The 18,152-nt window shown below is 40.4% G+C and overlaps 2 protein-coding genes across 2 annotated transcripts in view; one reads left to right on the top strand and one right to left on the bottom strand.

Moving 5' to 3' along the window:
* Positions 1-5,979, bottom strand: part of acbd6 (acyl-CoA binding domain containing 6) — a 41,454-nt gene extending 35,475 nt beyond the window's left edge. Inside the window, exons 1-4 of the mRNA XM_049588520.1 lie at positions 5,508-5,979; positions 5,207-5,271; positions 4,654-4,750; positions 1,170-1,246 (exon numbers count right to left, since the gene is read on the bottom strand). Coding sequence (XP_049444477.1) covers positions 1,170-1,246; positions 4,654-4,750; positions 5,207-5,271; positions 5,508-5,786 — 518 coding nt within the window. The 5' untranslated portion in view covers positions 5,787-5,979. The remainder of the gene's footprint in view (positions 1-1,169; positions 1,247-4,653; positions 4,751-5,206; positions 5,272-5,507) is intronic.
* Positions 5,980-9,219: 3,240 nt separating this feature from the next.
* xpr1a (xenotropic and polytropic retrovirus receptor 1a) overlaps positions 9,220-18,152 on the top strand; it is a 99,419-nt gene continuing 90,486 nt past the window's right edge. Inside the window, exon 1 of the mRNA XM_049587731.1 lies at positions 9,220-9,715. Within this exon, the coding sequence (XP_049443688.1) occupies positions 9,647-9,715 (69 nt within the window). The 5' untranslated portion in view covers positions 9,220-9,646. The remainder of the gene's footprint in view (positions 9,716-18,152) is intronic.

Genomic DNA, 18,152 nt, shown 5'->3' with positions numbered 1-18,152 from the left:
AGGAGGGTGTGAGAATTACAAATGTAGCATTCAAAGCCTCTTCAATCACACACTGATCAGCTCAGTAGCCCAGGGATATTGCTAATCAATCCCGCTTTTGTCGATACACATTGCAACCACCTACACACACACACATATACACAGAGATCGAGATGAGCAATGCAATTAACTCTCTGTCTGGTTAACAGGTGCTTAGCTGTTTAATATGGAGTGTGTCTGTGTGTGTGTGTGTGTGTGTGTGAGGGAGAGGAAATTGAAATGCAGCAGAGCAGTGAGTGTGACAGTTCCAGCAGGTTATGCATGGATTCGGATGCAATCGCGTCGACGTATAGCAGTAAGTGTATGTTTGTGTGTGCACACGTGTGCATAGGTGTGTGTACGTGCCATGTTAATGACTTCCTCCATGCTGGTTTCCTCCTCCGGGCATCGTTGCTACTGGATATCACCGAGGGGAGCATCGTTCTGGGAAACCTGCTGTACCTGCCTCCCTCTGCTATACCCGGCACGTCTTCATCACCGCCCCCCCTCCCCCAAAGTACCCCCCGAATCGTAACGTAATTAAAAAGGGGAGACTCTGGCCGCCTCCTCCCAAGACCGTGCATACTAATCACATACAGCCATTTAGGAGGAAAACCTGCAGGATTCACACATCTCATTTTCATCTCCAAAAGAGCTCTTTTTTCATTGAAATGAAGATGAGGTTTTTAAGCTTGAGTAAGTCTGCCAGGCAGAAGTAAATGGAGAATATATTTCATTAACATAAATCAGAAGTGTATGACGTCTCCGGGCCCTGACTGCAGTTACGGTCTGTTGAATAGAATCAAATACAGCATCAGGACCACTAGTTAACAAAGCCAGACTTGGATCGCGTTGACCTAAGCATTAAATAAGTAGTGATTCACAACTGGAGGAAAAGGCTGAGTCTGTTCCAGCACTATCAAGAACTGGGAAATTGCATTTAGATGCTCTGGCCTCTGAGAACACAACCTACGAGAACACATACTTAAATAAAGAGTGCGTGTGATGTGTATGGAGAGAACAATGCACAATGTGTGTCAGTGAAATCCTATGAGATGCTTCCCTGCGTAATCAGTATAATAGGCAGTTTCTAATGTATGGTTGTCTGTGTGTGTGTGTGTGTGTGTGTGTGTGTGTGTTACTTCTGATACCTGATCATCTCTTCCTGGTATAGAGAGCTGACTGCTGCTCCTCCAAAGCCCGTTCGTCTTTCTGCTCCTCGTCTTTCCTGTCAAATAAAAGACAGCCACACATTAATGAACAACTTCACCTTAGATGCAGTTCAAACTAAAAATGACATTTTGAGCACTGTTAACAACTTACACCTTGTTCAGTGAAAGCTAGTATGAAACACCAGCCTAGTCGAGTTAGGCTTAGTTCTGCAGCCTATGTTTCTATACCATATGAACAGAGGTAGTGACCTCATTGTTTTCTGTGCTCAGCGCAGTACAAAAGAATTGGTTTCATCTATTCACTGAACCTACAGCTTTTCACCTATAGACTTTGCTAAGCTAAGCATAGACAAAGTTTAAAAGTCTCCAGGGCTTTAGACATGACCTCATAGGTAATAAATGTCCAACAATATGCACAAGACCAATATAAAATATATAGCGCCTTAATTTGTGACTCTTGTTAATCTTCTGTGTTTTACATTCAGTTCAGCCAAGGCTTTATTACCCGGCCTATTCTTCACTGACCAACCTCGGCTCACAAAAGAACCCGCACAAATCTGATTTCGGAAAATAGCGAGAGTGGGGGGAGAACATGACAAGCGAAGCAAAACAACTGTGCGTGCACTTTTGGGGACAACCTAATTCACTTCAGAAACTCAGAATATTCGCTGATGCACTGGCCCTGCTCCTCTGCAGTGTAATGTAATATAAAGCCAGTGTCTGCTCAACAATTGAGGCAGGAACAGAGGTCAAATTCTGGCTATTATTCTCTCCCTTGCTTCTCTGTCTATGCACTCCTACTTACACTATTTGACTGTGCTTCCAAAAGAATAGCAACTGCCACGCCGTGGTGCTTTGTTAACACTAACACAATCAGCTTCTTTTCAGAGGAGGGGGAGCATTTGTGCATTTGCTGGCCTGTCTGCTGGGCTCTCTCCTGGCATTGTGCGGATTTGGGGGCAGAGTCAGCGTGTATTGCCCCACAGCACGGACGAGGAGAAAAGAATGTGTCAGGATTGGACGTGTGGTTGACAGTGACGCTATTAAAGGGACATAAATATGGACGGAGAGCAAAGAAAAGGGGGGTGAGGTAATAAAAGAGTGAAGAGGGTAAAGATTAATAGAGGAAAAGCAGGTAGCATAGAGGTGGAGAACAAAGGGAAAAGAGTAAAAAGGGCAGTAAGGAAGAGGTGAGGGTTATCAGAGGACAAGGAGGAAATGGAAAGAACAGTACAGTAGGTCATGTGACAGGCCTCTGAAGGCACACATAAATGTATTCTCTGGCTTTTAAATTCTCGAAAAAACAACCTAAATCCATCTCTCAGGGGCCGTGCTTGTAGAGCATTATGTGACTGTGAGTCATCCCCCTTGTTTGGAGGGTGTGCTACACTTCTAGAGGGAATCCACACACTGTTCAGATCTTTGCCTCTTGTGGACATGGCAGGCATATTCAGGTGTCAGGTGCCTTCTGTTAAAGTGATGCCACACAAGCTATGGCATCATGTAGGCCCAAAACCATGGACAAGTTGGGTAACATTTTTTTCTGGTTAGTTTAAAAATATATCAATAGAAAACCATCAGAATCTCATATACTATCACAGACTCTTCTTTGGATTCTTCTAGTGGCAGCCATTAAGGGAATCACTGTAACCTGCTTAAAGCCACCATCCCAACATGACAGTTATGGGTAAAGTGCTTGTGGTTACTCCATTTATTTATTTGTGTTTATTTATTTATTTTATCTTTATTTGATAGGGACAACGAAGTTTAACATAGTTCCAAAAGTCAGTTTCCAGAGTATGGGACTGATGTGTTGCACAGAGAGTTTATAGCTATTGTGAATTTTCAGCTCTTGTCCCTAGTTGGGCTTTTACATGTAGACCTAAAATGTTATTAAAAATATACAGTTCAACACATAATATATATAAAATTACAGAAATAAGTCATAACTTGAAGCCCCAGAGAAAATAAATTCCTAAATTCCTCTGAACACCCCACCTCCCTGTTATTTATTTAATTTGTTCTGTCTGTTTTCTCTCTCTTTTCTCATTTATCGACAGTGTACACTGTAGCTGTTTGACTTAATTTGTTGGTCTGGTTGAACTGTGCTAATTGTCTTTGTACCAATAAAGAATAACTTTAAAAAAAAAAAAACAGTATGGAGAGATTTATATAATCACAGACTTACATGAAAGCTGCAGCCTCATGACCTTGACATATTTATGGCAACATGGTACAGCAGTCTATTTCACAGTTTGATTTCAAATACAAAATGAATATGAATTGCAGGCCATCAAAAGTTATCTGGTTTTATTAATGAATAAAAATTACCCAAATTTAGCAGAATGGTCCAGTCTTTGTCCAAACCAAAGAGGATCACATTCAGAAAACAACTGTTGGCCTAATAGCAACCATCTCAATTGAAGAACATTATTTTTTGAGGCAAAACCCCTTAATGTGTCAATGAACCAAGACTACTTCCGCCTGTCTTGTTTAATTTTTACATTCACCTAACTCAGCACAAATTTATTTGTGAAAATCACGCCTGTTCGGTCTTTTTCCATGTTCGAAAAAATCATACTCTTCCTCACTAAGTAGACACTACAAAGTTGTTGTTGTAACTGAATGCTTCTGCTGGTGCCCCAAAGGACAGCCTGTCCATGGCAACACAACTCTCCTGACACAGTTGAGTGATATGACACAGGAGCGTGCACAGATGTAAACAGTCCTCCCTTATGTGACCAAACACGCAGGTACATCTTGACGACCATACTTTGACAGTTTCTTGAATTATTCATATCCCAAAATGTCAGCTATTCAGGAAGACAACATAACCTTCTCATGCATTTTTCATGCCACATGTGCAGAATAAAGAGCCACTGAAATGCCAGGGACAAAATGACACTGTGACACTGACCTCTACTGGCAACAAAACAGCACTGCATCTGAAAAGGGCAGCGATGACATTGGATGTTTCTATATTTGTCATCATTTTCAGCTTACTGTGGAGCAGAGCTGAGTCAAAGACTTGTGTTTATCTGAAATGCCTCTAAAGGCTAATTTCAATAATGAAGGTAGGTGAGAATGCTGTTATCCAGTCATCAATGTATAATTTACTGAACAGTAGTAGGAATGTTTCTCTGTTTGGATGAAATTGACCTTCAGCACAGTATCATCACAAGTGACAAATTCCACCAGCATCAACCTTTAAGCAGGACAAAATGTGCGCTGCAAACAAAATCTGTCTTTATTTCATCAAGTCTGCAACTAGTTCACCATCTGTGATGATTACATCATTCACTTCAGAAGGTTTTTATTAAACCTCCCTGCTCCTACCCCACTGAATCCACTATATAAGGATCAGACTGATGCAGTTGTATAGTACAGTATACTGTATACAGTATTCATAGTCAATATTGTTGTTGTGAATCAGCTTTGACCTCTCAGAAACGGTTCTTATTACCTTTGTACAGCCTTCAGGGTCTAACACATTGACACAGGAAATGTACTCCTGCATTGCCTGATCTGCGTCCATGTCTCCCAGCTGCTTCCAAGCTTGCCTGTAATGAGATCACATCTGTCACCACAATCATAAACTGACAGTTGGAAAAGGAGGGTGCGCCTTTGGCCTATAAAATGTAGTGTAATGTTTTATGAAGTTTTTCATAATGGGAATGAAATGATTTAACAGAGAAGAAAGTTTGATATGAGCTGTCACTAAGGCAGAAAACAGATTTTAAGAATTAAAATGAACCCTTAACCATTGATAGCTGTTCTATAATGTATATTATAGTGAATGTATATAGTGATTTTTTGGAGGAGGTGGTATGTGTGTGTGTGTGTGTGTGTGTGTGTGTGTGTGTGTGTGTGTGTGTGTGTGTGTCACTCTCACTGTCATACACACACACCCACACACTCTAAAATCCAGTGCCATTTCAACATCAATCAAAGGTCACTTATCATACATGTCTGTAGCATTTTAAATATGTTCAAACCATATTTTTTAGGCTACATACCATTTTCTCTGTCCTTCAAAGTCAAAGAAGCCAGGCTTTTGTGTATTGCACTTCCCCACTTTGGCCTGAAAAGAAAAAAACAAGTCTGAGTTATTCAGCTGATCCAGTATCATCCAGATCTAAATACCTCAGATGCCAACAGGGAGGTGTCAGGGCCTACCTCGTCTGTCAACAATCAGTAATGACACAATGATGTGGGGAATTCAATGTATGTGGCTCTTATGTAAAACCACTTAGTGTCAGTATGTGAGGGGTTAAATCTGGCCTACACGACCACAGTACCGTCTAATCCGACACTCACCTGTTTGTAGCGTGCATACAGGTACAGCAGCTGGTCCCTGCTGGCCGTCTGAACCAGATCCCGTACGCGGTCGGCTGCTGACTCAAACTCCCGCACCAGCTCATCTCCCTCCAGCCGGTCCCCCATTTCCATGGCGCTGCAGTCAAATTTACCCAAACCCAGGTCCGAGTCCGAGTCTGAGCCTGCTCCACCGAGAGGCTCCCCTGTGTCGGGCCGGGCTGGGTCTGTACCTGAGCCCGTCGCAGTGTCCGGAGAGGACGACGGCGACCCAGAAGCCATTGTTATTGTTGTTTATAACGTTAGCGTACCGTCAGAGACGACGTGCGCCGTAGATCCGTGTGAAAACCGTTAAAGATGAACGGAAGATAGCTGCCTTAAATATATTTGTTGCGTATTTCGGCGCCGATTTCGTTTTTTAATCCGTTATCGTTGAGAATCCATGACAGTCGGATTTGTTTCTACCGTTGGTCCGTCTCTGGTACGGTGACGTAAAAGCGTCGGCTAAATTCACTGCTAGCAAGAAAGGTTCCGGTTGCACACCTGTCAGTGCTCCGCCGCGGTGCTTACTCGGTAAGAGAAAACACGGTGGAAACAACGAAACAAACGACGAAAACACTTTAAAACTGTGGGTATATTTTTGTATATCTGTGCTTTTTATGGTAAGTAGCAAAGTTAACATGAAAAGAACATCTTTTGGGGCGTTCGTTGTGTATTGTGTGCATGGTAACCACTCGGTTAACCTGAAAACAACCACCGTTAATTAGCTAACCGCTTTCAGTTAACCAACCGTTAAATTAAACCTAAAGTTAGCTTAGTTAGCACCAATAGCTAACTATAGCTAATGTAGTTTGCAGTGGGAAAAGGGCAAAAGGGCTATTAAATTCTCCTCAAATATAGGACTATTTTTATTATACGTTATCACATACAACTCAACATTATTTATCAGGCACTTGTCATGCAAATAGCCCAGAGTGCTTCACATAGCAAAATTGGAATGACAGACACACAATTAAAGGATAACACAACTTTTTATACTATAACTAAGTTTTGCAAGACTAGAAAATTACAAGAATAAGACACTAAAATATTAAAAAAAAGCAAACCAAACCATACAAAACAAACTAACAAAAAAGACAATTACAAGTCCATAGAATAAAAAGAAAGAAAATAAATCAAATAGAATAAAAATGAAGAGGAGGGAAAAAATAATGTAAAAACCAGAGGTTTAAACTTAAAAATCAAGACTGTAATGTTACTCCACATTAAAAAGCCAGATTAAATTGAATATCTAACATACAGATTTAAAAGTAAAATGAGTGACTTTTTAAAGACTTGGTCATCCTTTTTAAAATATTCAGGGAAAAGAGTCACACGTACTATATTAAAGGGATGGATGGACTGCAGTATTGAATATTTGGCAAAGTGACATTTTTGGATGATGAGGTTGGATATGTTGTTATTATTATTATTACTAATTTATTTATTTACCTACTTTCCTTCTCTTACTGATGTGTCCTGTTTTGTTCTTGTTTCACGCCTGTCTTCTACCAAGTTGTAATGCGTTTTCTTTTAATTGGTATTTATTTTCCTTTCTCTTATTCAGATGCATTCAGTGGGTATTGTGTGCTTTGGACATTTTCAAAATCAGACAGATTAAAAGATAGGTCTTTAATGTACTTTAAAAAATACTGGGAGACTTTGCCATTCTAATATCCAGAGGCAGTGAATTCCACAGTTTAGGGGCATTATAACAGAGAGCGCTCTTACCAGTAGGCTACCTTTTTGGGACACATGAGGAACATTTAAAAGTAAAGAAGAGGAGGACCTTAGTGATCTGTCTGAAACATAAAATCTCTGATGTATGGAGGGGCAAGGTCATTTAAAGCTTTCTAAACAAGTAAAAGAACTTTAAAATCACTTCTAAAAGATACAGGTAGCCAGTGTAGAGCCTTAAGCAGTGGGGTAATGTGATCTATTTTCTCTGTTTTAGTCAACACTGGCTGCTGCATTCTGGACTAACTGTAGTTTTCATATTGACTTTTTGGCTAGTCCAGTGAAAAGGGAATTGCAATAGTCTAAATGGCTGGTAATGTGAGTAAATTTGCATCTTTCTGGGTTAAAAAAAAGTCTGACTTTAACAATGTTCCAAAGAAGAATGGATGATTTGATGTAAGAATAAGAAGTAAAATTTAAATCTGAGTCTAAAACCACTTCCAAGTTTGTAATATTAAAGGACTTAATGTCTTTTCTCCATCTAGAAAAAAAATCAAGTACACAGTCAGAGGATTTGTGAGAAGATTCCACAGAAGTTGGGACCCCTTCTGTCCTATATTAACTCTCTAACGTAAATAGACTTTTACTTTATTCAGTACCTCTTTTTATCCCCTTGTCTTTATTTTTAGAATTTTATTTATTATTCATTCTCTTCTGTCACTCAAGAAAGTGTGATTTGTGCCCACTAGGACACGTGCGAAGGTGGGTGGGTGAGGGTAATTTCAGGGTGATTGGTGTGCAGTGTGTTTTCTGTTTCTATGATTGTTTATGGGTTGAAAAGATTAACATTCCAGAAATCTGTCAGACCTCTGTTTTGCAATCAATACCTGTACTGTCTAATCCTTGCTGAGAAGTCTGTTTAATTAATGTACTTAAAAAAAGTTTGTAATAATAGTTTTAATGTACTTGTTAAGCACGTACAGCTGACAACATGGTATTTTTTGTTAGATAAAGTGCACGGCTCACATTTTACTTGTTAGTTAACAGAAGCTAAATGTTACTTGACAGTTCCTCAGTATACAGCTTTATAAAATAGGTAAAATGAATTTGAAATTTAATTGCCTCCGTTTTACGAACAACTGCTCCTTAAATTACTTTTCTGTCCAGTTTTTTAAATTTCAGTCTTCAGGTTCTCTATTACAAGTAAGGCAACATGGAGTATTTTGTTGACACCTGTCATGATGCAAAAGCAGCAACTTCGACGCACTGATGCCAAAGTGCAATAGCACAGTTTGTCCAGCAGATGCTGCTATTGGCATAATGATGAAGTCTCACCTGCAACACACACTGAGCGCTTGTCCTAAACGCTTATAGAAATTAACTGAAAAGTATATATTATATTTTAATAACACAAACACACAGAACAGCCTATCAGACTTGTTCAGGATGCTTGTAGTTTCATGCTCATTATCTCTTTCTTCTATTTGCCATAAATGTAGGGAACTTTGGAGCATGGACAGCATAATGAGATCCTTTTGAAGTGAGTAATGGTAGCCTATTATCTTCAAACTCTGCCTTCCAGAGAACAAAGGCTGCTGTGATAAACTGAGCTTAACGATGATTCACTGTCTCATCTCCAAATAAATTGCAGGAAAGCAGAAATTAGAAGGAGAAAAAGTCTGTATACCCATAACTCTAATAGGGCTGTTAATCAAAACTGCTATCAGAAGAGAGACAAAGAGATGATGTCATGACTTTAAAAAACATTTTTGCTATCATTATGTCATCTCTAAGTGGAGTTTTTTTTTTTACTAGTGCTATAAGGTGGTTGGATGCAAAACACGGAAACTTCAGCGCAGCACATCATATATATTTCTGATATGAAGTTTAATTGTCTCCTCTCTTTCACAGCAGACACAACAATAGCAGCAACAAGCCTCTCAGAGAGGGGTCTGTGGTCTGGATTATCTGAGAGGTGAGGGCTTCCCCTGACCGCACTGCCAACTAGTTTTCACTGGAGGTCCCAACAACAGCCGGTGCCAGTGCGCGCTCTGCTGACGCAACCACGTCGCTGTGGCTCAACGCGATGGCGGACCGCAATGTCCCCAGACCTGCCCAGGGAGGGACGGAGCAAAGTCACTGACTGAGCCGCTCTCACCGGCTCCGCTACACTGACCACCTGTTAAAGAGAGGGCGCTGCCATTGCCGTCCCTCCCGTAAAATAGTATGTGGGACAAGATCTGCTCGGAGTGCACTGACCGGGACGACTCAGAAGTGGAGTGAAGAGGAGCGGAGTGCGCCGGGCTGACGCGCCGCATGTTGAGCCAGCAAGTTGACTGAAATAACAAAAGTCGCGTCGACGGGAGAGAAGGGGACAGCCGCTCTTGGATTTAACGGAGGTTTGAGGGGACAGTTGTTCCGGCAAAATGAAATTCGCGGAGCATCTTTCGTCCCACATCACTCCAGAGTGGAGGAAACAGTATCTCCAGTATGAGGTAAAGTGAAAATTCATCTTTTATTAAATGCAAACACTTTGTAAATAAGGGCATAACCGAAACTCACAAAAATACATCCTTCTCTTTGAGGAAAGTGGAAGATTAGGGTCAATATTCACCATACAAAATGTAAAAGCTTTGTTAATAATTTGTTTTCAGTTTCAGTTTAGCTTGCTCCTGAGAGCAATAAACGACGGGAGAGATAAAGGATGTCCTATTGTTTATGGAGGGGAAAATTGACTGCGGGTGTTAAGAGCCTTCGGGAGCATTCATTGTTTATTATTGCTGTTTGCTGAGTTTAAACACCTAAAAAATGAAGAGAATTATCATTTTACTGAACACCTGAATGCCTCACAACAATCAACAAAGCAATTTTTATTTATTTTAAGAAAACACAAGAAGAATATTTTGGAATATTCCATAAATAATTGATTTTTAAAGCTTTTTTGTAGGTTTATTTCTTACTTTTTTCTGCAAAACAAATAACCAAATATTTCAGTCACATATTTTTGTGCCTTATCTTGATTTATTTTCTTAAAATTTGTTTATCAAATAACTGAAGGGTATAAATGAAAGTCGAAATGGCATTGATTGTCAATTACTTTGATTATTCTATACAATAAATGTACCTTCATTGTTCTTATTGTTCCTTTAATTTATTTATTTTTGCAACAATCTAAGTGAAGGCAAGAGAAATCTTCCCAGCATTAATTATGCATTGTCGTAAAATTGCAAATATTCTTCTTTAATTATTCCTTGTTTTTTGCCAGAGCTACATAGTATTTTCAATATATCATGATATTGTAACTATTAATGTTTTTGCACAATTAAACAGACGTCTCCATGAATCAACCTGCAGGACTTCATCTAACAGGATATTCTGTCTGCTTTCTGATGTCTGTGGATTTACAGAGACCTTTGTGTGCACATATGGTCTTTGTTGGCTGGTGTACAGTACTTGAGAGTAGTATTTCATATTCACACCCCACTTCTTGCTGGCTTTACCTTAAGAGCTTTAGTGCAGACATGCAGTGACAGGACAGGCTGCTCAGTTCCATTTAGCTCTATGAATTATAGACAAAGACCCTGTTCTCTTCAACCTCAGCAGCCTTACATCCCAGACTCAACAGAAGCTCACTGCACTGGTTTTATTTTGGGAACATGCCTTGAATGTAATAATTGAGTTGGATGATTGCTACAGCGAACATTTGGATCAGTCCAGCTGGACATGAGTGATATGGTGTCATCATCGTTTGATAAAAACATCTTCATATGTAGTAATTAAAGTGGAAGAAAATTAAAGAGATGTCAGATATGTAGTGGACACAATGAAAAGTGGACAACTGTGCTGTAGAATTTATTTTGGATTGATTATGAACATAGATGCACAGCCAATGTGGGGTCTTTGTACAGACTGACGCTCAGTGAGCCCAGATGCATGGCCATACCAGCCATTTTACACCTCCAGTCTTCAGCTCCGCACTCACTGACCTGAGATGGATGATGATAGATTTTCTCTGTCATCCACGCTTACTTTTGGTTTTAAGTTACATTAGATAAAATCATCTTGAATTGACATTAAAGTTTTAATATTGTAGTAATATATCAGTCCAGTCCCAAAAAATGATTGCAGAGGATTGCGTGTTTTTTCACTGGAATTGTGCAAAGTCGTTTTTGATATACTGTATCAGAGGATATCTTCATCATTTTATTACTGCAGCAGCTGATTTCCATGAGCATAAAAGATAGATTGACTTTATCAGTCTATATCTTGTACTTGTTATTCCTATTAGATTTAAATTGAAAGCAAAACAACAAATTTGGTGTGAAATCGACTGTAATCGACCGTTGGTATGTGATTCATATTGAGCTGAGATCTTTGTTTCTGTTTTCCTTTTTAAACGATTCCAAAAATCCAGATTGTACAAACATGTTGTTGTCACATGTGTTGCTATTGTTGAATTATGCAGAGCAACAAGGCCGGTCTACTATCCATACAGTTTGTATTCTTCCTCAAATCTGAATTATACATAGGGATTTTCAGGCAGGATGGTTTTGCATGTGTTTGTGTTTCTGCGGCTGCCGTCAGTCTTTGTCTGACCTCTGTAAATGCCGCTACATCCTGAGTGGGCGGGATATGGAGAGATCAGGGAGAGAGCTCACACCTACAGATGATGGACGTCTTATTCAAGGCTGTTATTCCCCCTGAAACAAGTCAAGTCAAGGACAAGCGTGAAGTTATCTGCAGCAAGCAAAGTCAGTTGACTTTAGGGAAGTGGGTCACTGAGATAAAACAGACTATAAACTAAATCAATTTTAATGTCATTCTGAAAAATGCAAAGCCGCGATATGCTGCTGTGGTGCAACAGAAGCAGTGTCAGTCCACGGCTCAGTTCTGTGAAGGGAACATCACAGATACCTGGAGAAATTCAGATAAACGTTCAGGCATTACACACAGCGGGAGCCAGCAGTCCCTCGTGTATCTATTTGGCGTTATGAGTTGCAGTGGCCACTGCAGCCAGCATAACTGCTGTATTCTTATACAGCTGTCCGTCTATTATATAAACATAGTGACACAATACAGGTCCTTTTTACCCTTGCAGTAAAATATGACACTGTCTGTGGCACATGCAGTATTCCAGCTGCCCACATCCAAATTGACTGTGGTCTGAAGTGATATTCTTGCCTTTGTGTGCTAGTTGGATTAATTAACCTGCTGCCCAGTTTTCACTCTCCTCCTTTTTTTAGAGCGCGCTATTGTGTGGAAAGCTGTGCGCTGTCTATTTAGATTGGTCGGCCAGTTTCTATGCAGATGAGAAGGATGCGGCAAAGTGGCTGTTCCAGCAAATACGGGCTTTAGTTAGATGGACACTTCATTTTAACATGGAGGCATTGACAAGGCGATTGAGTGATCGAGTAATTAGGTGTCTGCTTCATCCTGTGGGATTGTAATTATAAACCTATATGCTAAACAGCTGTTTGGTATGGAGGTGTGCATGTCCAGCCAACTCGACAAAGGGCAGGGGATGTAGGTTGATAGATAGGGAGAGGATTTGCCTGTAAATGTAATAGTTATTAAACATTATTAAACATTTTTAAAAAGCTGAGTTTACTTTCTGCTTTCAAGTTAATTTCTCTACATGCCCGAGGTTTTTTCCATGTAGAAGCAAACTTGCTTGTATTCAAGCGTGTAAAATGTGCGCAGACAATAATTAGGCGTGGCAACTGTTGAATTCAGATGTATGTTGTATAACTAATGTGTTTCGAACATTAGAGGTATAGGAGGAGTGAGAGCTAGAGATGCAGGTTTGTGAGTGGGCGAGAGAACAAGGCCACTTATGCATTTACCTCTGCAGTCTAATCACTCGTGTAAGCTTAGATGAGGAGGAGGAGGAGGAGAGTGCATGTGGAGACTCGCATTTACAATTCAAACTAGCAAAGTGACATTATGTTGACGAAAAGCAGGTGCTTGTCTGATTTCAGTGAGTGATTGCTGTTTGTTCAAAGGTGAAGCCTCGTCTCTAATTAATCGGCGTGATGTCGTTTAAACCAGCGCATTGAGCTCTGTGCTATGTGAGAGGTAATGGAAATGGTGCTTGAAATGTACGACATCGCTCTCATCATCTGTATTTTGCGTAGCGAAGGTGTGATTTATCAGCATGTTCGACAGTATGAACATTATGTATACAACAGGCATGGCATGGCAACTGCTGAGAGCCCCCCTTTCTATACCTCCCCTCCTTCCTTCCATCCTCACCTCATCGTTCCTCCCCCACTGGGAGGACATCTGGTCCCCGACCAGACCTGCCCTCTGCTCCCCCTCCTTCCATCCTCTCCTCCCATCCTCTCTACTCCTCCTTCTACATGCAGGGATCCACTTAGACACAGAGCTAGGGATTCAAGTGATCCACCATTGGCTTTCTAGTTGAGGCTAAGATCTCTTCAGTCTAATAATGCACAGTGTGTGATCTCCTCAAGCACAGGGATGACAATCTAAAGCATCTTAGAGGAAGGATTTGACCGTGTAGCACTCAAAATATTTTGGTTAGTGTCCACTTAACGTGTCACTGCTGTGACAGAATTGAGCTCAATTGACAGCAGCTTCAGTCAGACATGAAGTCTGGCACTTGTGTTACATGCACATTTGGTTATGTGAGTATGCATCATCATCACGTTAATGCGTGGTCATTCAAACTGATGGCCCCATTAGGTTTGGCTTAGTTATTGTCCACAGGTTTCATTGCTGATTACTGCCAAGCCTGCAGGTTTATCCAGTTCCCTAAGGAGTCCTCCACCCCCTCTTCCCATCACTGCCACATCACCATGGCAATGCCTCCCTGTCTGAATCTGAATGTCTATTTCCCACCTATTAGTCAGGGGGGCCCTTTTTGCTCACCAGAGATTAGCCAAGACCAGGCCCTGCTCCAATGGTGTGTGTGTGTATGTGTGTGTGCACAGTTGGTCTCCTGTGATCTTTATCAGACATAGCAGAGACAACATGCTACATATAAATGAAATGTTTACCCCTTTGATTAGACTCCAGTGTCAGAGTCTCATTGTGCATGTAATTCACAGAGGAACTTCAGCATCAACTATCCGGGTTGGTACTAATGCACAGCAGTTTCTGAGTGGTTTCCACCCACACACAGGATTACTCACACCAGTCTCTCCCTGTCTTGTTACAAAAGTAGAGGGTTGTATAGGAACCATGGACAGAGAGAGCCGCTTGATATGATCAGTGGATAAGACAGAAAAAAAACATGCAGGTTTCCAGATTTAAATGACAGAAGAGTTTTCTCCTTTATCTGTTGATTTCATTTACTGACAGTATGCTAAGTTCTAGTATTACTTCATAAAACTTTATAAAGTTAAATAGATTGAACTTTTATTTTTGCTGGGGCAGTGCAGTTGTGAAGACAGTCAGGAAACAGGATTCTGTTCCAGTCTTTTGTCTGATTACCACTGATATGTTGAGATGAGCCAGCGTGCAATTATCTGTCAGTGTCCATTATCTTCAAGATCAATCGTATTGCAGAGAAACAGCCTCATTAACCACTGCAGCTATCACTCTTTCTCTCCTTCTCTCTCTCTTTCTCTCTTTCCCAATTTGATCTTTTAATTAGAGAAATGTACTCTGTCTATCAAACTCTGCACCGGTCAAATAACAATTTAATCCAATCTATAATGGTAGCTATCATCATTTTTTAGAATAATATGTTATTAACTTTTCAACACAAACTAAGAACCAGACAACACAGCTATTTCCTAATCACGTAAGACATGCACAGGTTGTATTAATATACATGTAAATTACAATATATACAGTACAGGCCAAAAGTTTGGACACACCTTCTCATTCAATGCGTTTTCTTTATTTTCATGACTATTTACATTGTAGATTCTCACTGAAGGCATCAAAACTATGAATGAACACATGTGGAGTTATGTACTTAACAAAAAAAGGTGAAATAACTGAAAACATGTTTTATATTCTAGTTTCTTCAAAATAGCCACCCTTTGCTCTGATTACTGCTTTGCACACTCTTGGCATTCTCTCCATGAGCTTCAAGAGGTAGTCACCTGAAATGGTTTTCCAACAGTCTTGAAGGAGTTCCCAGAGGTGTTTAAACGCGAACGCGAACTAAACGCAAACCGGATGGGATGGCATGTCGCTGCAGGATGCTGTGGTAGCCATGCTGGTTCAGTGTGCCTTCAATTTTGAATAAATCCCCAACAGTGTCACCAGCAAAATACCCCCACACCATCACACCTCCTCCTCCATGCTTCACAGTGGGAACCAGGCATGTGGAATCCATCCGTTCACCTTTTCTGCGTCTCACAAAGACACGGCGGTTGGAACCAAAGATCTCAAATTTGGACTCATCAGACCAAAGCACAGATTTCCACTGGTCTAATGTCCATTCCTTGTGTTTCTTGGCCCAAACAAATCTCTTCTGCTTGTTGTCTCTCCTTAGCAGTGGTTTCCTAGCAGCTATTTGACCATGAAGGCCTGATTCGCGCAGTCTCCTCTTAACAGTTGTTCTAGAGATGGGTCTGCTGCTAGAACTCTGTGTGGCATTCATCTGGTCTCTGATCTGAGCTGCTGTTAACTTGCCATTTCTGAGGCTGGTGACTCAGATGAACTTATCCTCAGAAGCAGAGGTGACTCTTGGTCTTCCTTTCCTGGGTCGGTCCTCATGTGTGCCAGTTTCGTTGTAGCGCTTGATGGTTTTTGCGACTCCACTTGGGGACACATTTAAAGTTTTTGCAATTTTCCGGACTGACCTTCATTTCTTAAAGTAATGATGGCCACTCGTTTTTCTTTAGTTAGCTGATTGGTTCTTGCCATAATATGAATTTTAACAGTTGTCCAATAGGGCTGTCGGCTGTGTATTAACCTGACTTCTGCACAACACAACTGATGGTCCCAACCCCATTGATAAAGCAGGAAATTCCACTAATTAACCCTGATAAGGCACACCTGTGAAGTGGAAACCATTTCAGGTGACTACCTCTTGAAGCTCATGGAGAGAATGCCAAGAGTGTGCAAAGCAGTAATCAGAGCAAAGGGTGGCTATTTTGAAGAAACTAGAATATAAAACATGTTTTCAGTTATTTCACCTTTTTTTGTTAAGTACATAACTCCACATGTGTTCATTCATAGTTTTGATGCCTTCAGTGAGAATCTACAATGTAAATAGTCATTAAAATAAAGAAAATGCATTGAATGAGAAGGTGTGTCCAAACTTTTGGCCTGTACTGTACATTTGTGCATGCATTGATACCATGTTAAAGGAAAGGAAAAGCCATGACTCATTTGTGAAAACAAAGCGCCCTTTCTGCAGTAGGCCCACAAGATCACCAGGAAGATGATCAAGGAAGGGTTGCCAAATATTATAAAATAGGATGTCATTACCCTTTAACGTAGCACTCAGGTTTTTCATATGAAAAACCCTAAATGGGTTTCTGTACTATCGTGTGACTGAGGGAAGTTTCTCCTCGACCCACTGGAACAGAATGCATCACCTCGCTAAAAGCAGAAACTTACCCATTAAAGTCAGCTGTTCAGCAGATAGAGAGAAGCGCTCTGTAGGTAAATTCAGGAGAAACAAGCCTGCTTGTATCTTATTGTTTTATGGAAAATTGAGCTAAGCATTTTCCAGTACCTGGATATCAAGGCACATTGCCAGATACAACGATAATACGTTTCTACTTCTCTTTTTACCCATAACACAGAAGGTTAATGAGTTGTAAGCTGCACCCAAGTTTGTTAACCTTTTCTCTCCTTTCACATGGAGCATCACCTACCATAGACATAGCTCTCCTGTTTACCTCTATTAATCTTAGTATCTCGATGTCAGTGAAATTTCCTTTTCTGTTTCTCGGATGCTCCATTATAACGTTGCCTCAAATGATAAATGATTAGTAACCCAATAAAAAGGCAGCAGGAGAATTTAACAATGTATTCTGGCAACGCCTGCACTGCTGGGTAATAGCAATGCACGTATGAATGCCCAGAAACTAAAGCTAAGACTTAGCGTAGATCTGACTTAAGTTGGGTTGGTGCATCCAACGTGAAGTTCGTTCCAAGCTTAGTTTTAACAAAGACCAACTTAGCAGTTATGACCAGGCTTAGTTACCCAATTGGTGCAACTGACTCCTGGGTATTAATTTTGTTTAGAAAGTGAAGTTTGTACTGTGGTCTGTGTAATTTTCGAAACTCTCTCTGAGTCTTGTCATGTAAATATTTTCTGAGCAGATTTAAAGGCATCTGACAGCACCATGGCATCAGGTTCCATCTCCAAAATCCTTTTCCCATAACACCCGAGTTCATGGTGACATTACATTCTTTGTTGTTTATTGTAAAGTCTTGTTGAGTCAGGCTTTCTTCTCTCCTTACTTGTCTCACTGTTTGCAGAGCAACAACACAACAGCACTCTGATTCACCCAAGCTAAACATCTTAAACTAAAAGGCACAACACAAAATGGGTGCAAATGGACAATTCTTTGTTGTTTACAGCAATCACACCAGATTTGGCAACCAAAATAGTATCCTCTTGGGCCTATGTGTTCTCAGTTCTGTCACCTATTGCGAGCTCTATGTCTCAGTGTAACTGGAGTAACTTGGAGTAAATGAGACCATTCAAATGCCAGAGTCTGTCCGTTGTTCATTATGTTAACAGCTGTGTGGCGGCTGCTGTAATCTTCCCATATGGAGAACAAGAGTTTAGTTAATGGCTCTCAAATGGCTTTAGAGGGTATAAATGTGACTCTAAAAGCAGATGGCGCTAATAATTGTGTAATACCTTATGGTGTATTGTAAGCTCTTCTTACTTGTGCTTGTGTATGTACTGTAAATACACTTTTTATTTGATCTGATGTGGAACAGACTCTAATCTTTTTAATGACTCCACAGTCACTCTCAATGTATACATTA

The sequence above is a fragment of the Epinephelus fuscoguttatus genome, linkage group LG10 (genome assembly GCF_011397635.1).
Source record: "Epinephelus fuscoguttatus linkage group LG10, E.fuscoguttatus.final_Chr_v1".
NCBI lineage: Eukaryota > Metazoa > Chordata > Actinopteri > Perciformes > Serranidae > Epinephelus > Epinephelus fuscoguttatus.
The sequence above is the reverse complement of the archived record's forward strand: the minus strand, read 5'-3'. Positions and strand labels throughout refer to the sequence as shown.